This window comes from Danio rerio, chromosome 21 (assembly GCF_049306965.1).
Source record: "Danio rerio strain Tuebingen ecotype United States chromosome 21, GRCz12tu, whole genome shotgun sequence".
NCBI lineage: Eukaryota > Metazoa > Chordata > Actinopteri > Cypriniformes > Danionidae > Danio > Danio rerio.
In genome coordinates, this window is record NC_133196.1 from 49,350,952 (window position 1) to 49,377,454 (window position 26,503).

At 37.3% G+C, this 26,503-nt stretch overlaps 2 protein-coding genes across 2 annotated transcripts in view; one reads left to right on the forward strand and one right to left on the reverse strand.

Moving 5' to 3' along the window:
- Positions 1-26,503, forward strand: part of ddx46 (DEAD (Asp-Glu-Ala-Asp) box polypeptide 46) — an 800,864-nt gene that overhangs the window by 159,201 nt on the left and 615,160 nt on the right. The gene's annotated exons all lie outside the window — the stretch shown is intronic.
- vdac1 (voltage-dependent anion channel 1) lies at positions 1,126-20,636 on the reverse strand. Its single transcript, NM_001001404.1, is given in 9 exon segments — positions 1,126-1,826; positions 2,389-2,446; positions 3,765-3,915; positions 7,743-7,970; positions 8,128-8,180; positions 9,217-9,369; positions 11,415-11,464; positions 13,409-13,478; positions 20,566-20,636. Coding segments are annotated over 8 exon segments (852 nt in total). The 5' UTR covers positions 13,476-13,478; positions 20,566-20,636; the 3' UTR covers positions 1,126-1,734.

Consider the following 26,503-nt stretch of genomic DNA (forward strand, 5'->3'; position numbering starts at 1 on the left):
ATTTAAAATAGATCCAAAAATATAACATAATTAAAAAAAAAAATATATATATATATATATATATATATATATATATATATATATATATATATATTGTATATAAAATATAATATAATATAATAAATTATTAAATAAAATATCAAAAAATTAGAAAATTAAAATATTCAAATAAAAAAACAATACATACATATAAATAATATATACATACATATAATATATATATATATAAAATATAATATATATATATATATATATATATATTTTTTTTTTTTTATGTCATATTTTTGGATCTATTTTAAATTTATTTTTATTTATTATTATTTTATTTATATTTCTCAATTTTTTGTTTTAAATATACATTCGTTATATTTACTAATATTTATATTTTTTTATTTTTTGTTTTTATTTTTATATTTATTTTATTTGTTTTAAATATATTTACTAATATTTATATATTTTTATAATTCTTTTATTGTGTTTATTTATTTCTCACACACATACACAGTTGAAGTCAGAATTATTACCCATTTATTTTTTTTCCCCAATTTCTGTTTAACGGAGCAAATTTTTTCAACACATTTCTAATCATAATAGTGTTAATAACTCATCTCTAATAACTGATTTATTTTCTCTTTGTCATGATGACTGTAAATAATAGTACTCTAGATATTCTTCAAGACACTTCTATACAGCTTAAAGTGACATTTAAAGGCATCACTAGGGTAATTAGGCAAGTCATTGTATAATGATGATTTGTTCTGTAGACTATCCAAAACAAAATATCTTAAAGGGGCTAATAATATTGACCTTTAAATGGTGTTTAAAAACACAATAACTGCTTTTATTCTAGCCGAAATAAAACAAATCAGACTTTCTCCAGAAGAACAAATATTATCAGACACACTGTGAACATTTCCTGCATCTGTTTAACATCATTTGGGAAATATTTAAAAAAGAAAAAAAAAGTCAAAGGGGGCGAATAATTTTGACTTCAACTTAATATATATTTATTACACATTCTATCAGTCTATACCTATAGTTTTCAAAAACATTAATCTTCATAAACAGAATTTACTGCATGCAAAAAGGCAGATTTTCCCACAGAACACAACACACACAGTCCAGTAGGTGTGATACAGGTCGAACGTTTTATTCAACGTAAGGAAGGACTCCATCCTGCTAAATCCACAGCTTCCTAATCCTACATGTAACAATGGAAGACAAGCCTACATCCAGAACTGCACGTCACTCGTGCTCTTCCCGACACACACTTCTGTTTTCAGGAGCTCTGCACGGACGCAGCAGGTAGTATGCAGCGCTAAAACAACGACACACATGTGGATTACTCGCACACACACACCAGACGGAGACATGAGACGCACCCAAACGTGTGGAATCTATCATAAAGAGCTGCAGGCTCTCTTTCTGAAGATCAGGAATGTCAATCTAGTGTTTTCTGACGTAAACTTCCACAAAGAAATGAGCATCTGTAAAGTATGAACACTGAAATAAATAACGCAGAGTGTGTTGAAGACAAAACATCTTATAAACCGGGGAGCGCTCTTCTCTAATAGTGTTTCTCTCTGGGAAAGTGAGCCGCTGCTAATGCATACATGTCTCCAGGTATACCGTGTGTGTTCCTGCTCAGGAGAAATAAGGTGTGTGAGGGTGTGGGGATAGAAAATAAAGTGTGTAATATTAAATGAAGTCAGGATCGGAGCAATCCACAGCTTCTTATGCCTCAAACTCCAGACCCAAACCCATCTTGTGGCCTCCGGCGTTAATGTTCTTGCCATCCAGAAGAGCAGAAAGGGTCAGCTTAATACCTGAAAGCAGAAGAGAGACGTTGGGGAATTAATCCAGCAGGTATTATACTGCAGATATCATATTAGACCTGAAAAAACACAGTGCTGTAGGGGAATTGATCAACTGAATTGCCCGTGGTGTATGAGTGTGTGCATGAGAGAGTATCCCAGTACTGGGTTGCAGCTGGAAGGGCATCCGCTGTGTGAAATATGTTCTGGATAAGTTGGTGGTTCATTCTGCTGTGGCGACCCCTGATGAATAAAGGGACTAAGCTGATTTCCAGCCTAGAAAGTGACCAGCTAAAACCATCAAAACCAGCTTGACCATCCTGGTTTAAGCTGGACATAGCTGGTTTTGGCTGGGCTCCAAGCCTGGCTAGGCTGGTCAAGCTGGTTTTAGCTGGTCATCTCCCAGCTTGTCCAGCTAAAACCAGGCTGGAAATGGCTGGAAACCAGCCTGGAAGTGGCCAAAACCCCTCTAAAACCAGGCTGGTTGACCAGCTAAAACCAGTCAACCATCCTAGGCTGGTTTAAGCTGGATTTTTCAGCAGAGCCCTGTTTAATAATATCTACACACACTTACCAGGCTTCAGAGTTTGAGTGTATCCCAGCCCGACAAGGCTCGAGTTATTCACTTTGGCCTGTAAGACAGACAAAAACAGTGATGTTGAATACAAATATAGTAGATTCCCTTCAATCATGACTTTCCCCAGAGCGTTCAGTGATGAAGCAATATCTAGAGCTGCGGCCTGAAACCACATCATGTAATAACTCGGGGATGTTGAGGTGGTCTGGCAGTGGTATACGTCCTGGGGGGGGTCATCGGTCCAGATTTTGTGGTGACTCAAAATTTGTAGCTGTATTTGCAAAATATGCATCTCTAAAGACTTAGTCCAGGGGTCAGCAATCCTGGTCCTGCAGGGTTTAGCTCCATCTTGACTCAACACACCTGCATGGATGTTTCAAGTATACCCAGTAAAGCTGCTGTCACACTGGGCTTTTCCTCCCATAGACTTCCATTCATACGCACGCAAATGCGTCAGACAGGAAACGCAGGGTCATTTGTCAAGTTTCACAGGTTGCTGCGGTGCAAAGTTCCAGCTTGGTGAACTCTGAGAAATCTCATCACTAGACTGAGACAAATCGAGGATCAAAACATGCAGCAATCGCTCGCTTTTAGTTTTAAAAATGTCTAATAAGCTTGTTTAATCACGGCGCTTTTTGCAGCGCTGCATGACAGAATTTCGCATACTCAAACTCTAATGTGACCGCAGCGTAAGAGCTTGATTAGCTTGTTCAGGTGTGTTTGATTAGGGTTAAAGCTCAAATCTGCAGGACTCCGGCCCTCCAGGAACAGGTTTGGTGAGTAATGACTTCTGTACTGGTCTAACACACTATTATGGAAATATCTCTCCTTTGCAGTTGCTCTACAAATCTGACAGCTTTAAAATAAAATAAGAATAAAAAATAAAATAAAAATGCTGTTATATACATAAACTTCACCTTATTTATTTTTGTGTTATTTATTTATTTCAAAATGCATTGTGATTCTCTCTTGAATGGAGTTTAAGCTCAGTTTTTAACCAGCAGATGGTGCTGTGTGGTGCAGGTGTGGCATAAAAGCCTAGGTGCATTTGGCCACTTACAGTGCAGTACTCAGCCAAACACACACCTCACTCTTATTCATGAGCATTTCAGTGTGCTGATAAATAAATAAATAAATAAATGCAGCACAATATATTGTCTATTGCACTCCTTCATGCTGAGCACTCCATGTATGCATGAATATGGAAATAAATAATAATGGTAGAATAAAAAATACAAATGGTGATAAAAATAGATTTCTTGATTTGACTCTTGATATTATGCTATTAATATAATATTATGATGGTTGATTAGACAAACTAATAAAAGCTGACAGTATCTACAGTAACTTTGATGATGATGATGATCACGCACCGAGAAGGCCGCGTCGCTGTCGATTTGGTATTTGGCTGCAATGCCGAAGCGAGTGTTGCTGTTCCCGGCGGTCCAGGCCAGATTCACCGCCGTCTCCAGATTATCGTTCACCTTCTGGTAGATGGAGCCGCCGAACTCTGTGCCGTCATTCCTGATATTAAACACAACATTCATATTAATTTCTGCAATCACACCAGGGTAACACACAGACATATTAAATAAAGTACAACAACAAGCTAAAAATCTTAATGGTCTTTATTTTAATGCACAAGATTTTTCTAATTAGTTAGATGAACAACTAAATGTCTTTCTACACGCTCATATAAAATTGCATTTAAAAAAATCTGTTAAAACAAAAATAAAACTCAATACTGACTTTTTAATATACATATTTTTAATTTAAATGGTCACAATTCAGAATAAGGTTGTATTATTTAATGTGTTTACTAACATAAACAATGAACAATACATTACAGCATTGTTCACGTCAGTTAACGTTAGTTAATGAAAATAAAGTCATTCATCGTTCATTCGTTCACAGCGAGAATTTGGAACCTAATAATACATTAGTAAATGTCGAACTATGATTAATAAATGCTGTACAAGTATTACTCATGCATGGTTCATGTTAGTAAACACTAACTAATAATGAAACCTTATTGTCAAGCGTTTGAAGTATACTAAAATATACACTAAAAAGATAAATAACAATCAATGCAGAATCCTTTCTCGATTTGATTTATTACCACAGCTTAAGTTGAATTAAAGGTTACCATTAATAATTATTAATTATTGTTATCATTATTATTATCATTATTGTTGTTATTATTATTATTACTATTATTATTATTATTATCATCATTATTATTATTAATAATAATAATAATAATAATAATAATAATAATAATAATAATAATAATAATAATGGTAAGAATAATAAATAAATAATAATAATAATAATAATAATAATAATAATAATAATAATGGTAATAATAATAATAATAAATAATAATAATAATAATAATAATGAAGAGTAATCCATCGATGCACATTATAATATAATACTATAAATTATAATATCAAAATAATATTAAATGTAATATTATCATTATTAATAATAATTATTATTATTATTATAATAATAAAAAATTATAATAATAACAACAATAATAATAATAAAATATTTAATAAGTTATTTTGATAATATAATTCACAGTAATTAACATTGAATTAAAATGATATAATAATCAATAACAATTATTAAAAATAATAGTGTATATTATTAACTGTAGCCATGTTGCCATCTACCTATTTCTTATGTGCATTTTGAAATACTCACATTAAAAAAGTGCTTAAATGAAAAAAAACTGCATTAAAAAAAGCTTCAAGCGCAGCTCATTTATTAAAGAAAAAGAGACCACAGTGGCTTCACCAAACACACTCAACTACACCTCTCTGACTATTATTTGCTCCAGTTTATATCGGGAAGCGATGATTATCTTCTCTTTTGTTTCTCATTGAATGGAAACACTGCTAATAATATGTGTGTGGTGTAGGATATAAGGACTCAGTCCATCTGCGAGTAGCTTTCTTTTTTTACCGTGGGATAAATTAAAAGCACTGATGGAATATTCCCAACAGCACAAACACGGCTTCAGCCTCCCAGACCGGCGTCGCCTGACATAAACAAGCATCAGTGTGCAGCAAAGCTCTTGATAAATCCAATCTCCAGGGAATAAAGCTACACATAAATAACCCTCCTGTCTAACCTTGAGACTGGAAACACAGCAGGTTTGCCTTCAGGACGTCCTACAGATCGGCCAGATCTTATCGTTTGCAATACACCGGTTAAATGATGCCAATTTGGACTTATTGCAATAAGAATAAAACCTATGATTGGTCTGTGCTTTAGTTATTACAGCAGCCGGTTTACAAAATTATTATCTACAAACATACTCTATAGAGTTAAATCAGGACCTTTTATATTTACAAACATAAAATTAAGTTTTACAAAAGAAAAGTAAAGAATTGAGCTCAGTCAAAATGTTAGTAAACGGCAATGTTGATGAATAAAATTTTACAAAAAATATATAAAATTACGATTTTTTTGCGCTGCTTGATTTTTAATTTAAGTTTTATTTTTTGTTTTGTTTTCAAAAAGTTTTTAGTGATTAGTTTTTTTGTCCAATACGTTATTTTTGTTTATTTTATGTTGATTATATGCAAAAAAATAAGACTCTCATTTGCAAGTCAAGTCTTCGTACATGAGGCTCCAGGACTTATATAAGAATCAAATATGGTGGATGTGTTCAGCAAAAGATCTGACTGTGTCACTGCATATCATACAACCTAAAGTCGATATCAGGCTCGGATCGGCTAATCGGGAGGACCGGGAGAATTCCCGGTGGGCCGGTCCGTTTTTTGGCCATGAGGGCCGGTGTCCCTAGCTCCAGAATCTGTTGCTCTCAGCAGTCACACTTTTAAAATTAATTTATTTATTCACTTGACCACAGCCTTCTTATTCATTATTTTACCGCAGCTCTGCTCTTTTTATCTATTTTCTCGCAGCCTGCAGGTTAATGATGATATAACTCAGATGAGTCACCTCTCACTGTACTGCTGTTGTGGTCCAGTGGTTAGCACGTTAAGTTACGACACCACCGACCCAGGTTTGATCCTCGTCTGAGTAATTTTTTTTTTTTTTCATTTTTATTGTTAGGACATATAATACTGTTAGGGTTGTTGAACATTAAGTTATAAAGCAGCTGTTTTCTCAAAAAAAGATGTGATAGTGTAATTAGAAACTGAATTGGAAATGACCTTATTTTAATATAGTCAGTCGTGAACTGAGGTGGGCCGGTCTGAGGCTTGAAACTCAAGGAATGAAAAGGAGTCCCACTCCGGCCCTGGTCGATATGACTAAAGCAAATCTCCACTAATATCTTTAAGTAAATGATTTAAAAACATGACTAATAAAATAGTATTGTTCGATTTTATTACATCGTAAAAATCATCGTTAACGCAATACTAATCAATATCATATATTTCCCCCAGTATCGGCCATTCCTTGTACATACACTAGAGCAGCACAACATATTGCAAAATCATCGTTATCGTGATAATAATATATGCAATATACGTGCTGCAGACGGGTGATTAAATCACTTTTTTTCATGCAATGGTTGTTTATTTGAATTTGACCAATCAAATGAAGTCTTATGCTGTGTTCACACCAGACGCGGAATCTGGATCACGGAGGCTTTCAGCGATGCTTCTGACTGAGCCAAGCCCAGTTTGTTGACTTGTTGTCGGTGTCGCCTGGAGGATTTCCCCCGGAACACCATCAACTGGTTCAACGTCACAATCACGCCCCCACAAGAGCAAGCTTCTGATTGGTTAACGCGGCGCGAATGTCCGCTAAAGTTCAGATTTCGAATTCGAGAGATTGGCGCGAAACGCTCGTTAAGCGCGTCAAACGCGCAAACGCTCAATTCGCCTCGCGCGTATCGCGCCATTCCCGCCGCGCCATTCGTGCCTATCGCGCCGCAGGATGTCTATTCGCGCGTTTGCATTGACTTAACATGTAAATCACTCGCGCTTGACGCAAGTTCCGCGTCTGGTGTGTACGTAGCATTAGCCCTGCCTCCACAGTAGGCGGGGCTAAGACTCCACACTGCCACTGGCCGAAAGCTGAAAATAAACCTCTGTGGGCGGAGTCAAGGAGAAGGGGCAAAATAACAACCACTCAGAGTCAGAATATCTGGTCTTCCTCTTTCAGATCTTAAATTAGAAATAATTCAATCTGAAAAATAACTATTTATTCGATTCATTTTAACATCCTTATATAAGTGAATTTGATTTAAAAACATTACTTATAACATCTCCTTTGATTAATGCTATTTTTATATGGTAAGAAACATTGTCCCACTCTATACAACATTGCATATTTCACCGTTATGGCCCGTCCCTCATACGTACACATTGGTGTGGAGCTGGAACTCGTCGGTCTTGTATCCCACAGCGAAGTTGCTCTGTGTGATGCGGTTCCTGCCGGCCTCGAAGGTCATCTGGTACCCGGCGAGCCATCCGTCCAGGCCCAGCACCAGCGCTCCGTGCACCGCCGTCCCGTTGATGTCGTAGTCCACGTCACAGCCCAGGTTAATGTGCTCGCGCTGGTAACTGCTCTTGATCTTACCACTCTTCTTACTGCGGGACACCAGCATGAGCGTCAGAGGACATGCATGCTCAATATTAACACATTAAGTGAATTTAATAAATACAGTTGAAGACTGCTGAATTAATCATTCATTGTTCTGTGAAATTAATTAATTAGTTATAAATAAATAAATGCATAAATTCGTACCCAGTGTTTGGAGAAAAGGAGGAGTCGAATGTAAGCTTCAGCCCTTTGGTCAGCTGAGAGATAAAGCAGATAACGGTGAGTGTCAGGAGTGTCTGCTGTGTACTGGAGCTGCACTATACATCAGTTCAGCATCAGCATCGCAATGTGTAGACATCTGACCCTACGCAAACTTATTTCTGGGAAGACAAACGACCCCAAATACACCAGTAATTGAGCAGCATCTTGGTTCCAGACTAACAAGATTAACATAATGGAATGGCCAGTCCAGTGTCCAGACCTTAACCCAATAGAAAACGTGTAACCTGACATCAAAAATGCGGTTTCTGAAGCAAAATCAAGAAATGCAGAGGAATTATGGTCTAGATCAGGGGTCAACAATCTCGTTTATGGAGGTCCGGTGTCCCTGCAGGGTTTAGCTCCAACTTGCCTCAACACACCTGCCTGAGTGTTTAAAGTCTACCTAGTAAGAGCTTGATCAGCTTGTTCAGGTGTGTTTGATTAGAGTTGGAGCTAAAATCAGCAGGACACCGGCCCTCCAGGAACAAGTTTGGTGATCCTTGGTCTAGTACAATCATCCTGAGCTGGTAGACCTGTTAGAAGGTGTCAGAAATGGGCAGTTCTCTGAACCCATGGTTATACAACTAAATATCAGTTCAGTGATTTACTAGGAAGCTAAATCTTCTATCATTTCGCAGTTAATATAGTACATTTTGTCACTTTCTGTAAAGTAATAATACATTTAACCATTATTTTCCCAGTGTTCCCAATGCGTTTGTCTGTATTGCTATTACTTTGAACAATTGTATGTATAGTAAATAAAACAAAATGATTAAAAAATAAAATTAAAATGAATCAAAATTAAAACAAAAGTAAATAAAAATGAAAATAAAATAAAAATGAATAAATGAAAATTAAAATACAATTTTTAAAAAGTGAAATTAAATAAATATTTTTTTAAATAAATAGAAATAAAAATAAAAACAATAATAATTAAATACAATAAATAATTTGCAGAAAAACTAGATATCGAAGAGTCATGTTTTTCCATCATTGTGCAGCCCTGGTGTGTTTGGGTGCTCTCGGTCTGACCTGGTCCTCCAGGGTGATCTCTGTGCCCAGAGTGTTGTCCGTGTTCCACTTCTCAGTGAAGGTCAGGCCGTGTTCAGCCCACTTGTACTTGGTCTCCAGAGTTCCTGCTACTTTACTGGTCTCTGTGTTGGCCGAGCCGGAGCTCTTGAACTCCTGCAGTAAAATAAAGGAGCAGATGATCTCAATCAGAAACATGAGTGCAACACACACACACACACACACACACACACACACGCTATACTATATATATACACTTTCTGCTGCAATAAATAGGATTGACCCCAGTGGTTGAGTTGGGCATTGCAGTCCAAATTCAAAATATTGGAAAGGGTTTTTTCCCACCAGGGGTCTGTTCTTCGTACCTCGCTTAAATGATCTAAGATGATTTGGCAGATCCTGGATCCTTTAATCTTGATAACTGATCTCCGGCTAATTTGGTTCTTCAAAAAAGTTCGCAAATCAGATTAGAATGTCTGGATAAACTGATCTGAGATCGCTGTGTGTGTTGTGAAGGACAGATCTATCAATCCTCGAAATCATGATCAGCAATGCAGCGATTGGCTGACGGCACAGCAGCGTAATGACATCATCTGATTAATATTCAATTATCCATGCAAGCAAAATTACATCAAATTAGCAGTAAACCGTTTGTTATACATGACACGCAATAACCTTCCACATTTGTTGTGAGCTGCAGGCTTTACACTTTCATGTGTCAAGAGTATTCATCATGTATTTCAATTTTATTATAGTAGCCGTTTTTTAATCGGTGTAAAGAAAAACCGTTTTCATATTGGTAAAGGCGTCTGCAACTTTAGTGAAGCATCAAATCACTGGCATATTACTGTCAAAACATGTTTATGACTGCATAAATGTATTATTGGTTTTAAAAAAAAGTCACATATTCTGCATTTCTAATATACACAATTTGTACTAAAGCGATCTAAAAAGTTCATATCAATAAGTTTTCTCTTTGCACCACCAGGTGGCAGTCTTTATACTTTCATTTCGAGGGTGCAGATTGAAGTTTTATTAATATGTATAACTTTATTTTATTAATGACTATAACTTTATATATATATAGTTAAAAATATATGTACAATTTTCCCAAGTGTATATCACTACTACTGTAAGAAAATATCAGAATTCGGAACATACTTTCTGTATTATCTTTGCTTGAACTGAGCCGATCTAATCCTGTTTATATGAATTGAACCTGCTCCCGATCAGGTTTGACCTAGCAGAACTGTTGCTATGACAACAACTCTCGGATCAGCTTTGAAGAACGAAACGATCCTGGATCATGTCAAATCGTCAATATCCAAATCCAGCTAACTGAGTAATCCACATACGAAGAACGGACCCCAGGATTGATTTTCAGATGAACAAGTGTGTTTATTTAGCATGCTTCATAATATAAAACACCACAATATGTTAGCAGACAAACAATGTACATATAGCAGATTTCACTTCACACCAAGCATGAAAGAGTTTAAAAGACATCTAATAGACATGACTTACTGGATAAAACAAATTTGGGCTGTCAGTGAAAATTAGGGATATACAGATCCAATACTCAGTTCACAAATTGGCCTTGATGCTGAAATTTACGTTAAAGCCAAAGTTCAATTAAAAATGTACATTCTGTCATGATTTACTCATTTATATCCAAACCTGTTCGAGTTTTTGTTGAACACAAATGAAGATACTCTGAAGAATGCTGGAAAAAACCTACTCCGACAAACATAGTATGCTTTGTTCCTACTCTGGATGTCGATGGCTGCTTTTTCCAGCATTCTTCAGAGTATCTTCATTTGTGTTCAACAGAAAAAATTAACTTTTAGATGTAATTAATTTTTATTTAATGCCATGTCAGCTATTAAGGCTATTTTCATGGCAGGAACATTTCAATACAATTTAAAAAATAAACAAACAAAGGAATACATAAATTAAATAGGATTTTTAGTGTTAATACATGATAAAAAATTTGCTAAAAATGTCCTTAAGAGAGTTCATTTCATAAAAAAAAGTCTGCTGCAATCATTAAAGCAGGACAGTCCTTTAGGTTCAGAACCACTTGAGCGTGAATAAATGATGAAATGTTAATTTCTTGTGTGAACTGTCCTATTAAGCTGAGCAGAGAGGCAGTGTAGCTGACTGTGTTCATGATGAGGGGAGGAAATCCAGCGGCTACTCACCAGTCCATTCTCTGACCTCGTTTTCAAGTCCAGTTTAATGAGACCGAATCCTGCACATGACAGAGAGACCAACATCAGTGACACACACAACAACACGCATCCTTCATGGCTTTGCATTTACAGTTCATATTTAGCACATTAAGTATTTATTTAGGTTTGTTTTCTCCCTAAAAGCATGCTCACTGGACATCAGACTTGGAGTGTGGCACGAGAACGTCCTCATTGCATTTTAACACATTGAACGTTACAACTGGAATTTATAAACAACATAACTGATATTTCCCCATAGTCATTTTATTATGCTTTAAGCACATTATAGATAAATAATTTGATCATTTCACATCATTTATAAATGTTTGTGAGATTGTCTGTACCGGTCTATGTTTAACTAATGACTAAATATTAACGGGGAATAGTTTCTATTAAATATAGATCCCTGGTTTGTCATTATGTTTAATGATTTGCTTCACAAGATTCTTGTTCTGAGCTTCAGAGTGTCTATTAAGGGTGGATAGTATTCATTGATGCTCCCTGATGTTCACAGCACATCTTTTTAGAGCACAAATCATTCCAGTGCAATTTTTATACGCCCTTCATTCACCAACTTCCCTCTGTTTCGTTCCCTAAACCCTTACGCCCTATCCACACGGGGCTTCAGCGTCAACGCTTGACTGAAGGCGTGTCTGAAGTTGGGGCTGAAGCGATCGTCATAGCAGCGTCAGCCAATGAAATTCAGTCAGCAATATGCCACTGTCTGAGCTGGTGTATTTGCATACAGCGATCTGATTGGCTGACGCTTCCGTCGGCGCTTGCAAAGTTGAGCTAGTCCCTACTTCTGCAGCGAGCAACACCTCTGAAGCGGCGCTGACGAATCCACAATGCAGTTAGGCAATTTCTGACGTCACCCATTCAAAGTGAATGGGAAGCGTTGATGCTGACGCCCCGTGTGAATGGGGCGTTAAGCACTACACTGATGTGACATCACAATTGCATTCTGGGACATATAGGTGCTGGAATGGACATATGAAGCACACTCAAAATGTCCATGTACACTTCCCTCATTCACTTTATGAAGTGGAGCACACTTCAAAAATGCCTTTGGGGATTCCCCCAAAGGGGATTCAGTCTTTATCTGGGTCACGGCACCAAACTGATGGAAATAAGTCATTTCAGTCTCTATCGGGTCACGGCACCAAACTGTTGGAAATGAGGGATTTCAGTCTCTATCTGGGTCACGGCACCACAACTGTCGGTAATTTATGATTTCAGTCTCTATCGGGTCACGGCACTAAACTGCTGGAAATGTGTGATTTCAGTGTCTATCTGGGTCATTTCAGTCTTTATCTGGGTCATGGCACCACAACTGTCGGTAATTTATCATTTCAGTCTCTATTCGGGTCACGGCACCAAAATGGTTGGGAATATGTTATTTCAGTCTCTGTCCGGGTCATGGCACTAAAACTGTTGGTAATTAATGATTTCAGTCTCTGTCCGGGTCACGGCACCAAAATGGTTAAAAATCAGTGATTTCAGTCTCTATCTGGGTCATTTCAGTCTTTATCTGGGTCACGGCAACACAACTGCTGTGTACTGAAGAAGAGATAGACCGGGAGACATTCAGGTATGTTCAAAGCTAAATCCTTTATTGAGAACTCGCCATTGTTGTGTTCATCATCAAAAACCTGAACTAGAGCAGCATGGCGCTCACTTAAATATTTAATTTAGGAGCATTGCCTATTAGTAGAAACAAAAAACTGGCATGACAATTCTAGCTGAAAATCTTGTCTCATGGTGTTGAATAGATGCTGAGGATATATTCTCAGAATGCACCTTACAATGTCCAAAACACTATTTATATATTATTGTTCATTTGAGTTAATTTGTAGACCCACAAGACACTCAAAGTGGCTGATGCCCTGATCAGTGCACTGACTATTGAACAAGAGAGTGGATCAAGACGCAGCCATTGATCTCTCAGCAGAAAGTGTGCTTACCATATCCTTTGGTGAAGATGTCTCTGGCAGATTTGCCCAGATCCACATATGTGGGAGGAACAGCCATAGTCTGAGAGAGAATAAAGAAGGAACTTTACATTACACACTTCAGAGCAAAACAGGAGGAAAGGATAAGTTGTTTATAATCTAATGTTGTTTAGAAGTCTTGCATGTGATTTCAGACCGGAAATTAAAAGCAGCGGTGAACAATATCGAGACTGTATTGCTCATAATGGTGCATTATTATAATTAATCTGTATTCCCCTATGCAAATTCTGCTTTGCATTTTATTGAACGCCAAAATCTGAAAGCGAGAACATAAAACCAAATGCACATCAATCATTAGCACTATTTCACCGACTGTGAGCAATGTTGTACTTAAACATGCCACAATGATTTCCCCATTTAGAATTTGCAAAGATTATTTTTCTGCCTTTATATTATTAATGCCTCGTTTCCACTGACTAGTACAGTACGGTTCAGGTCAGTACCGGTCATCTTTATCAGGCTTGCGTTTCCACTACCAAGGGTACCCTTTTGGTGGGCGTGGTGTATGACAAAGTTTCAGTCGCATCATTCTCGCTTGAGGAAATGCCTGCAGTAAAGCTGTACGGGTCGTTCACAAATATTATAAAAAGCGATTCTCACAAAACAGATGCTTTACACACATCAATGATTCTGTATAAATGTTCATTACTAACAGGATTTGATTATAACTGCAGATCAATGACAGTGTGAAATAGCCTGCTGTAAGGTCTGCGATTATATAAAATAAACAAATGAACATATATGAACACAAACAGACCACTACAGTCCCCGATGTGTTACCAATTACAGAAAAACTACACACAGCAGACATTTCGTCCCTATTTAGGTTCAAAACAACAACAGCCTGGTTTAGGCTGGACATAGCTGGTTTTGGCTGGATTCCCAGCCTGACTAGGCTGGTCAAGCTGGTTTTAGCTGGTCATCTCCCAGCCTGATAGAGGTAAAGTTGGTTTTATATTTGCATATTTGTTCATGTAGAAGTCTCAATACTGTTTACCATGTTACTTTCAATGTTGGATCGGAATTAGCATGCAAGTATGACTTCTAAACAACATTATCACTATCTAACTGACAGTAAACAATGCTGTATTTTGATAATCAAAGGCTGCTAATATGGTTTCCAATTTATAATTTGCAAATAATACTTTTCTGAAGTTATATTATTAAGGGGAAAGTCTAAATATTCGAATATAAAACCAATTTTACCTTTATCCCAGCCTGACCAGCTAAGACCAGGCTAGAAACCAGCCTGGAAGTGGCCAAAACCACTCTAAAGCCAGACTGGTCAACCAGCTAAAACCAGCCAACCAGCCTAGGCTGGTTTAAGCTGTTTTTTCAGCAGGGTACACTAAAGCTAACCAGCTCCAAATGATAACTGCTATAACAATGACTATCTTCTTCTTCTTCTTCTGGTGTTTTATGGCGGTTTGGCAAACCAACAAAAATAGGTGCATTACCGCCACCTACTGATCTGGAGTGTGGATTGTACATAATTGGAGTAGATGGAAAACACTTATATATACATTAAATTACTATATTAAATTATATATTAAAAAAAAAAAAAAAAAAAAAAACAACACTAAATTCTATGCATTATTCCTATATTTCCCAAATATTTAATTAATATCTCATGAATTTTTGATTGTCTAAGCCCGTTTCCTAGCAATACTTTCAAAGAAATTACCTTATCTTCCAGCTGTCCTAATTCTTGTATTAAATCAAACCTCTCTCTTTCATAAGCTGGGCATTCTAAAATTATATGATTGACTGTTTCCAACTCTCCACAATTATCACACTTCCCTGATTCATGCTTTCCTATTTTATACAAGCTGTAATTTAATGACGTATGGCCTATCCTTAGTCTTGTTATGATGACATCTTTCCTTCGATATCCGTATCTTTTCCTCCCGTTTCCTACAAATTCCTGAATCTGATATAAATGTCTTCCTTTGGTCTCCTTGTTCCACACCTGTTGCCATTTCTTATATATTTCGACTGCAATCATTCTTTTAAATTCTGTTTTACTTAATGCTAATTTAATTTCTATTTGCTCATTATTTAAAGCTTTTTTTGCTAGCATATCAGCTTCCTCATTCCCATCTACCCCCACATGTGCCGGTACCCAGAGAAATGAAACCATTATTCTTAACTGCCTAATTGTGAATAAATTTTGTAAAATTTCAAATACTAAATCTTGTCTAGCTTCAGATTTGGCACTTTGAAGGCTTTTAAGTGCAGCCATTGAGTCTGAACAAATTACTGCTTTTTCTGGTTGGACTTCTTCAATCCATTGAAGTGCTATAATAATAGCTAATAATTCAGAGGTAAACACTGACACGTGATCTGATAATCTCTTTGCAATTTTGATGTTAAATTGTGGAATATATACAGCAGCAGCAGTTCTTCCACACTTAGGTTCCTTCGACCCATCTGTAAAGATTTGTAATACAGAATAATAATTCTGTTGGATATATTCTTGAACTAATAATTTAGTTGGAATAATTATCTCCTTGTTTTGAATTCTTTCATGAATTTGCAGATCTACTACTGGCATAGGAAACACCCATGGGGGAATTGTTGGTATAACGACAGATGGAGCAACTTCCAGATCTTTCCATTCTAAACTGTTTATTTCCTTTCTTACTACCCAACCAAAACTTGCTATTTCTTTGTACACATACTCCCAGCAATCTTTTAAAAGACATCTAACAGGATGGTTTTCCAAATGACCTTTTATTCCTATCCAATATCTCATTCTCAGCTGAGACATTCGATGTTCTAATGGCATCTCTCCCATTTCAACTTGTAATGATGCCACTGGAGAGGATCTAAAAGCACCACAACATATCCTCAGAGCTTGATTTTGTATGACCTCTATTTTTTTAATCAATGTTTTATTAGTAGAACTATACACCATACACCCATAGTCAATGTTTGACCTTATCACAGCATTATAAATTCTTTTTAATGCTGTACTACTGGCACCCCACTCAACTCCAGCCAAACACCTTAATACATTTATTCCTTTTTTACATTTTTCAATTAATTTCTCAATATGAATTTTAAATGTTAATTTATTATCCATCCATAAACCTAAAAATCTGATTACATTTACTTGCCCTAACCGCGTTTCATACATTTTGATGTTTAATACTGGATTGCTTTTTTTTTTCGAGAAGCATATTACTTGCGTTTTTTCAACAGAAAACCGAAAGCCCCATTTATTAGCCCAACTCTCAACTTTATTCACTGCTATTTGCATTTTATTTTCTACAAATGTTACATTTCGTCCTCTTTTCCATATCGCTCCATCATCCGCGTACAGTGATCTTCCTATTCCTGATTCTATATTTTGAAAGATGTCATTTATCATTATGTTAAACAGAATTGGGCTACTCACACTTCCTTGAGGTGTGCCGTTCTCAATTGGAAGAATCTTAGACAATGCAGTCCCTACTCTTACTTGAATCGTTCTACCAAATAAAAAACTCAGAATCCAATTGTACATTCTCCCATCTATTCCCATGTTTTCCAATTTTAAGAGAAGACCTTCTTTCCACAACATATCATAAGCTTTTTCCACATCGAAAAACACTCCCACAAGTACCTCTTTCCCTATTTGTGCCTTTCGAATTTCATTTTCTAAACACAAGATTGAGTCCATTGTGTTTCTTCCTTTTCTGAATCCGCTTTGACATGCTGAAAAAATGTTTCTACTTTCTAATACAAAAACCAATCTATCCATAACCATCCGTTCCATAATTTTGCATAAATTTGATGTCAGTGCAATAGGTCTATAACTAGTTGGCTGAGAATGATCTTTTCCAGGTTTGGCTATTGGCACTATAACCCCATGTTTCCAATCTACTGGCAAACTTCCTTTCACCCAAATTTTGTTAAACAAAATCAAAATGGTGTTCAAAGATACATCTGACAGATGTTTAATCATCTCATAACATATGTCATCTTTTCCCGGAGAAGTATGTTTAACCCCTGAAATAGCTCTTTTTAACTCATATAATGTGAACTCTGAGTCTAATAAACTTCCTGATGTATCCTTCTTTTCATATATATGAGATTTTTCCCTAATTTTCTGTTCCCTGATTTTTCTCATGTTATCTGAAATATTTTCATTACTATGAATTTTTGCAAATGATTCCACCAACATTTCTGCTTTATCATCATTATTAACTGCTATTTTTCCATTACTAATTAAAACAGGAATGTTATTATTTTTCTGAATTCCTCCCATCCTTCTGATCATATTCCAAACTTCATTAATTTCAATTTCCTCCCCTATTCTATTACAGAATTCTCTCCAGTAAAGTCTTTTTGCTTTTCTTATTTCTCTCCTAACTATTGCCTGAGCTTTCTTATAATTAATAAAATCCTTGAACAATACTGATCTCCTGGCTTTCTTCATTGCTTTATTTCTCTCCCTAACTGCATTACTACATTCTTTATTCCACCACGGAACTGCTTTTTTATTGTTTACATTTTTCTTTTTACCAATAACTTCCTCTGCAGTTTTTCTTAATATTTCACTTATTTTTTCATTTAACTCTTCTATGTTATCATTGTCATTGACCATTTCCCACATTTTATCATGACATACATCTCTAAAGAGCTCCCAGTTAGCATCGTTAAATTTCCATCTTAAAATTCTCTCTATCGGAGTGTTGATGATGTCCACCCCAATTTTACACCATATTGGATAGTGATCACTTCCCAAGGTACTGTGTTTATATATTTTCCACTCACATTTCCTAGCTAATTCTCCTGTCACAAGGGTAATATCTAAAACTGATTTACGTCCCTGAGACAAATCAACTCTTGTGTAACACCCATTATTCATACATACTAATTGTCCCCAATCTAACATTTCTTCCACTATCAATCCGTTACTGTCCGATTTATCACTTCCCCATAAAGTATTGTGAGCATTAAAATCACCACACCATACTACTTTCTGACTAATGTTACCTCTTATGACTTCTAATTTTTCTTTACATAATTTTTCACATGGATTGTAAAAATTTATTACCTTAATATTACAACACCCTTCCCAAACTTCTATTGAAACCACCTCCTGATCCACCACCACCTCAACATTCCTATATCCTACACCTTGTTTAATAAAAGTAGCAACTCCACCTCCATTACCTTGTTTTCTATCCTTCCGAGTAACCACATACCCTTGTAGTACAAAATCTAACTGTGGTTTAAGCCATGTTTCCTGTACACATATTATATCTGGTTTGTTTTCTAAATTGGAAATTACTTTTTTAAATTCTTGCCCATTAGCTATTAAGCTTCTCGCGTTCCACTGTAATATTAATAACATTATTAAGGGCCACCACATACTTGCTGAGAGGATGGAATCTGCATCTTTAATTTCTCATTTATCAAATCCACTGAGATACCCTCAATCTCTAGATACTTTTCTGCTGCTTTAATTATTATTCTGATTCTCTCAGTCCTACTTTCTGTCTGAGCTGAACAGTTCACTACTTCAGCCATAAAAGTAATAAATGCAGCATTTCCCTTGATCTCTAATCTCTCTTTCTTATTTTCTTTATCCATTTCCGACTTCTGTTGAATGATTTCTTTGCTTTTGTTACCTATTTCTACATTCTTTCCAACTTTTTTTAAGGCCTCTGAGTATGACATTCCTTCTTGAATTCTAACATTTTGTACTTGAGCCGCATGTTTCCTCACTTTGCATCCTCCATATCCCGCACTGTGCTCTCCTCCACAGTTACAACATTTGGGACTAACTCCTTGACCACATTTACCATACTCATGCTCCCCTCCGCATTTAGCACATCTCTGCTTGCCTCTGCATACTGCTGCCACATGTCCATATTTTTGGCATTTATAACACCTTAAAGGGGGAGGTACATAAAGCCTCACAGAATAACTCACAAATCCCAGATATACTTTACTTGGCAGTTTGTCTTCATTAAAGTGAATCATTACTGAAAGACTATCTCCCCTTTCACCATTTCTGGTGCATTTAAGTCTTTTCACATCCATTACAGCTGCACCTGTAAGACCTCGTTTGATTTTTTCAACTGTAACATCGGTAGGGATGCCAGTGATTACTCCTTTAACCCATTTCTTTTCTTCTTGTACATTACAAGTCACCTTTTGCCCCATGATAGATTTAATTTCTACAGCCTTTTTTTGTTGTCTGCTGTCCTTACAGTATATTAACAGCCTGCCGTCTCTCAATTTTTTAACACTTTCTACCAATCCTATCTCTTCCTTGATTGTTTTAGACATCTTCAGCGGATTGATAAAGCTAAATGAACCACAATCGAGTTTCATCACTACCTTAAACTCTTCTTTCCTTCGTCTTGTCTGATGCATTCCGTTCTCACTGTCAGTCTCAGATGTATTACTCCAGCTTCTGTTTCTTTTCCGTTTTTCTACTGTAATCCATTCATTTTTCGAATTTCCCACTTCATCTGCGTCCGACATTTCTTCCTCCATTTCCGGAATGCTTCCGGAATCTAAGCTACCTCCTACCATGCACTCTCCAGTCACAGATCAGCTGTTGCCAAACCGCCCGCTTCCGCGCACTCCCTGAACTCTCACGTCCTATGTGAAGGATCGTTCACTTGTCCCGCCAACAATGACTATCCCTGACACACACATTATTCATTCACGCGAATATCTCTACACACACGCGCGCGCAAACGTGCAGAGATGACCAGGGGCAGCCAGTGCGCATGCCCGCGGCTCAATGGCGCAGCTTTAGGCCACTGCTGTATCAGAGGACGAGCACAAAATCACTCAATATACAGAACATTTCTCCCTCAACGCGATCTCAATGATCAGCTCCTGCACTCAGAGTGTAAATGCAGCGGATGAACTCAATAAAAGTCCTCTGACAGATAACCGATGGACGGGCGCGTGCATTTCAGCAGGCCGTGCTCTCCTCAGTGATGCTCACCCAGATATATACACACAAATATAGATCTGCATGTGTATATACATCTGTATGAGTGATAAACTGCTCTTCAGGTTCACTGTATGAGCAGAATAAGCCTTCACTCTGCTGCAGATTCAGTGTAATGCTGGATAAAGTGTAGATGTGGACTCACCTCTGTGTGGATGGAGAGGACAGCAGCTCAGCCGACAGTGGAGAGGAGAGACGTGCGCGCGCACACGCCGGAGTGACGCAAGAGCGCCGCGCACGCAGACACTGCGTCATCACGGCAGATTCACAGCAGCTGAGCATCATCATTGTAAGCAAAATATATATTAAAAAGGTTTTTGGTTTGTGTTATGAGCTCAATTTCTCCCCCATAAAGCAGTTTTGTGGAATAATTCTCATAATACTGTTAACCAGAAATCTCTCTATCTGCAAAACTGGACAGATTAAGGTATTTTTTCTTTTCTGATATTTTAGACCAATCAGCTAATTTACTATCTTGCAAAAATGTTATGGAATGATTGTCATCCCCTATTAAATTTAAATTATATAACCCCGTAACAAAAGCCATTCCCTCTGGTTTGCTAATGCTAATTTGAAGTCAAATGTCCTCATATAGAACTAATAGAACTGATCCTGTACTATACTTAAACGGAGTAAACTTTTGTAGTAAAAAAATGTTCAAACAAAGTTATTAGATAAATATTTTTTTTAAACAGAGCCTTAATTTAATTTATTTATTTATTTAGTTATTTATTTATTTTTGGAGTGTTTGTTTTGGGGGTGATGCAGTGGCGCAGTAGGTAGAGCTGTCACCTCACAGCAAAATGTTCACTGGTTCGAGCCTTGGCTCAGTTGGCGTTTCTGTGTGGAGTTTGCATGTTCTCCCTGCGTTCGTGTGGGTTTCCTCCGGGTGCTCCGGTTTCCCCCACAGTCCAAACACATGCAGTACAGGTGAATTGGGTAGGCTAAATTGTCCGTAGTGTATGAATGTGTGTGTGAGTGGATGTTTCGGCTGGAAGGGCATCCGCTGCGTAAAAACTTGATAAGTGGATAAGTTGGTGGTTCATTCCACTGTGGCTACCCCGGATTAATAAAGGGACTAAGCCGACAAGAAAATGAATGAATGAATGTTTGTTTGTTTTGAAGATATTGTGTGAGAAAAAAAGGTTAGTTGAATGCTTTTCGTCTGCATATGTAATACACATAGGGAACTACATTAACAAATTTACACAATGCAGACTGATGGAAATTGTTCATTCTGTATAATTTTTATGAATGTCAGCATTCAAAGTTTTGGAAAGACTTATCATTATATGTCCAAAAACTCAGGTTTTAGATGTAATTTGACCCCCAAATATGTTACTTTTTATTTTGCTTCAAACAATTTATCTGTGGAATTTATAATAAATATTTAGATTTTATTTGGTAAATTCATTAATGCAGATTGAATAACTTTAAACCTTGTTTAAAGGATTCTATTAGAGATTTTCATTTGTATACTCGCTCCAATATATTAAAAATGTCAAGATACATTTATAGTAGCAAAGGAAAAGGAGCTGAAGTTAACTGAATAGTAAACTTGCAGTCAAGTGGGTGGGTTACGTTATAATAATTTTGCAAAGGTTTCTATGTTGAAGCTGTGTTTTTATTTATTTTATGTAATTTATATTTTAGTTTATTTTATGCTGTTAGTTACTTTTGTATTTTTTGGATGTCGTGTTTAAGTTGTATATTTGGTTTTGGTTTGTAAATTTACATTTATGCATGTACAATTTTGTGACTAATATAAGAATATTAAGAACTTTAAGTAAAGGCTCTGTTTTGCAATTAACAAAACCAAACAAAACATTTTCCCACAGTAAATGAAAGTCTTTATCAACATTCTCAATGACAAAAGGGGAAAAACCTTTCCAAAGCAAAATAGAACAACTGCATTGCAGAATAAATGAGCCATGGGGTGTGGAGGAGCAGGAGTGCCAGTTAGAAATAAGATGAAGGTCAAATTTAATAATTCAAGCATAAAAAGTAAATAAATCACAATTAAAATCAACAAATAATGGACCAACAAACACAGTGTTGCTTACAAAAGGAGCAGTTTGTGTTGAAATCTGTTTTGTATTTTATTAAGAGTACAGACTGGATGTGTACGATGGATAATTCTCAATGTTTTTATCATATATGTGTAACCCCCGCCGGTTCTATATCACCCAACCTGCTCCGACCTGGTATCGAACCGGCGACCAACCGCATGGCTGTCGGCTGCTCTAACAAGGAGGCTAAAGACCATAGCCTCTAGCTACTGTCGCTAGAGCACCTTTAGAGGTCAGAGGAGTGAGGTTCACCTGCACAGCATTTACTAGCTGTCCTCCGTTACATTTGTAATTAAGCAGCTATTTTAAAATCAGCCATATTGTTTCCAGTGAACATCAGGAGCAAAAGAGTTCCAATAAAAATAACATTGAAACTATTTCTTACTCTGTTACAGAAAATTAGAGAGGGGTCTGGCTGCAGACCTGGTCCAGATGCAATCTGGGCTGCATCCAGTGCTTTTTAAAGGGCTCGCCTAACCCCACCCCTAACCCTCCTCCTCACAGTGATGTCACTCGCTCCATTTGAGTGCATTGTGTCTGGCATTGCATCGCTGAGTGATGCGATGTCAGCTCGCATCATAAAGGCTGCATCCAGATACTATTACACTTTTATATTCGTTAATGTGCGATGATGTATATACCCCTTCTGTATATCTTATTTATTTATTTATTTATTTGTTTTCATTTCAACCCAGTCTCATTCTGAAAACATACCTCTATATACATTTCTGGAGAGCACCGAATTCGTTCCAGGAGCTACATTTTTTTGCTTATTTTTTTTTTTTTTGCATTTGTTTTCGTGAAACCACCAGTATAAGGGTGTACCCACACTATGAACCGTGCCCATGCCTGTCTCCCGGATAGTTTAAGAAGTGTGAGTGTGCTGAATCGGGCTCAGGCACGGTTCACTTGGCCGGCCCTGGCCCGGTTGGAAGAGATGTGCCAGAGCGTGGTTCTCTTGGGCTTTGGTGCGGTACGCTTGTGTGTGAGTGCAAAGCGCGCCTGAGCCCGAAACTGAAAGCGAGACTCTAGGGACTGCTTCATATGGATTTATTAATCATTCTTACTGTTCAATGAACACAAATTGTCGTAGTTTATTAAAGACGTAAACCCCTCTCTGCACCATAGCTGCGCCTTCAGCAGACCTCCTCATTCCTGCAGCAGCAGGACTTCATGATTGTTTATGTGACGAGCAGCTCACAGTGGCATATTTGTGCTAAACCTCCAGACCAAGTTTATGTTAGTCTGTCGAGTCAGTAACAAACGGCACAGTATGGAATGACTAATCATATGAATAACAGCGTAAATACTCGGTTTATACACGTTCAACGCCTATAAGTGGTCATGATGTGTTTATGTCTGGTCTGAAAACACACATGCTCTCTCTCGCTCACCCAAACACCCCCACAAAATCACACAATGTGTGTGTGTGTGTGTGTGTGTGTGTGTGTGTGTGTGTGTGTGCGTGTGTGTGTGTGTGTGATGGTGAAAATAGCATTTTGGCGCCACTGTAAGGCTGAATCTTGTAAGGGGAGGAGCTGATGATGAAGAGGAGGAGCTGATGATTAAGGGGAGGAGCTGATGATGAAGAGGAGGAGCTGATGATTAAGGGGAGGAGCTGATGGTGAAGGGGAGGAGCTAATGATTAAGGGGAGGAGCTGATGATGAAGGGGAGGAGCTGATGATAAAGAGTAGAAGCTGTTGATGAAGAGGAGGAGCTGATCACTAAGGGGAGGTGCTGATTATGAAGAGGAGGTGCTGATGATTAAGGGGAGGAGCTGATGATGAAGAGGAGGAGCTGATGATTAAGGGGAGGAGCTGATGATGAAGAGGAGGAGCTAATGATTAAGGGGAGGAGCTGTTGATTAAGGAGAGAAGCTGTTGATGAAGAGGAGGAGCTAATGATGAAGAGGAGGAGCTACTGATGGAAAGGAGCTGATGATGAAGGGGAGGAGCTGATGATAAAGAGGAGGAGCTGATGATGAAGAGGAGGAGCTGCTGATTAAGGGGAGGAGCTGGTGGTGAAGGGGAGGAGCAGTTGATGAAGAGGTGGAGCTGATGATGAAGAGGAGTAGCTGAGTATTAAGGGAAGGAGCTGATGATGTAGGGGAGGGGCTGATTAAGGGGAGGAGCTGGTGGTTAAAGGGAGGAGCTGTTGGTGTAGAGGAGGAGTTAATGATGAAGGGGAGGAGCTGATTGATGAAGAAGGGTAGGAGCTGATGATAAAGGGAGGGGCTGATGATGAAGGGGAGGAGCTACAAGGGGATTTCTTTTTATTTCCATTCGACATGGATTTCTCATTTATATTAATTACTGATTACAGATTATAATAATGTTTATGTGCAAGTACGATGACTTTAAAATACAAAGTATTTAATTATTTAGATTTCAGATTTTAATTTCTTTAATATAACAGAATATTCAGTTACTGTACTTGAGGAAAGGTTTTTAAAAGCCAATAGCATTTCTAAATAACTGCAGCGTTTCTTTTTGTCATTATGAGTGTTGTCCAGAAGAGGGCAGTGTTTTAAATCAAACACGTCAACATTCAGTCCAAGCAAAGTCTTGTAAAGTTCTGTAAATCCTCCTGTTAAATCCTTGCAATGTTATTTTTTTATTTAAAAAGCCCCATGGATTATTATGCATTCATTTTAATGCTTTAGAAGCACTGTGTGTGATGTGTGGACAACATTAATGTATGCTACGAATGTTAGGCGCTGTGTTGTTGTAATGAGTTATATATATGATTGAAGACATCCTTCATCCTCCTGTGCGAGTTTTCTTTTTCCAATATTTCCCAAATGATGTTGAACAGATTCAGGAATGTTTCAGAGTGTTTCCTCTAATATTTGTTCTTCTGGAGAAAGTCTTGTTTGTTTAATTTCTTCTAGAATAAAAGCAGTTTTTAATTGTTTGAAACCATTTTAAGCTCAATATTAATCACCCCTTCAGCAATATTAGTGTTGGATTGTCTCCAGAACAAACCACTGTTATACAATGACTTGCCTAATTACCCTAACTTTACCCTAATTACCCTAGTGAAGCCTTTACATGTCACTTTAAGCTGAACACTAGTGTCTTGAAGAATATCTAGTCTAATATTATGTGCTGTCATCATGGCAGAGAGAAAAGTTCATTAGTTATATTAAATGAGTTATTAAAGCTATTATGATTAGAAATGTGCTGAAAATCTGTATGTTAACAACATTTTTATACATGTGCAATCCAAAAATGAGCTTGTGTGTTGTGTGTAATTTGCATATCTTGGTTCACTCATGCCTTCTCCAAGTGTATTTCATTGGTATTCGGATGTTGGAAAGGAAATGAGACGCAGGGAGATCTGATGAAAAAGTAAATTAAGAACTGAACATCACCCTTGTCTAATTTATAACATCAGGTTTGAGTGTTTTTATGTTTTAATGTTTCACATTTCAGAGAAATTAAATGCATACAGTTCTGTTTTTGTTTTGTAAAAGTGACAGTTTTGAGATCGCAAGTTGTTTATTTTTGTTTGTTTGTTTGTTTGTTTGTTTATAAAGTTACATTTAAGTGGGTAGCACAATCGCCTCACAGCAAGAAGGTCGTTGATTCGAGTCCCAGCTGGGTCAGTTTGCATTTCAGTGTGGAGTTTGCATGTTCTCCCCGTGTTGGCGTGGGTTTCCTCCGGGTGCTTCAGTTTCCCTCACAGTCCAAACACATGCGCTATAGAGGAACTGATCAACTAAACTAGCCGTAGTGTATGAGTATGTGTGTGGATGAGTGTGAATGGGTGTTTCCCAGTACTGGGTTGCAGCTGGAAGGACATCTGCTGTGTAAAAGATATGCTGGAATAGTAGTGAAATTAACCGCCAACATATCCAGCACGTTTTACGCAGCCAATGCCCTTCCAGCTGCAACCCATCTCTAGAAAACACCCATACACTGCCATTCACACTCATACACTACGGCCAATTTAGCTTCTTCAGTTCCCCTTTAGTGACCAGGCTGGAAATGGCTGGAAACCAGCCTGGAAAT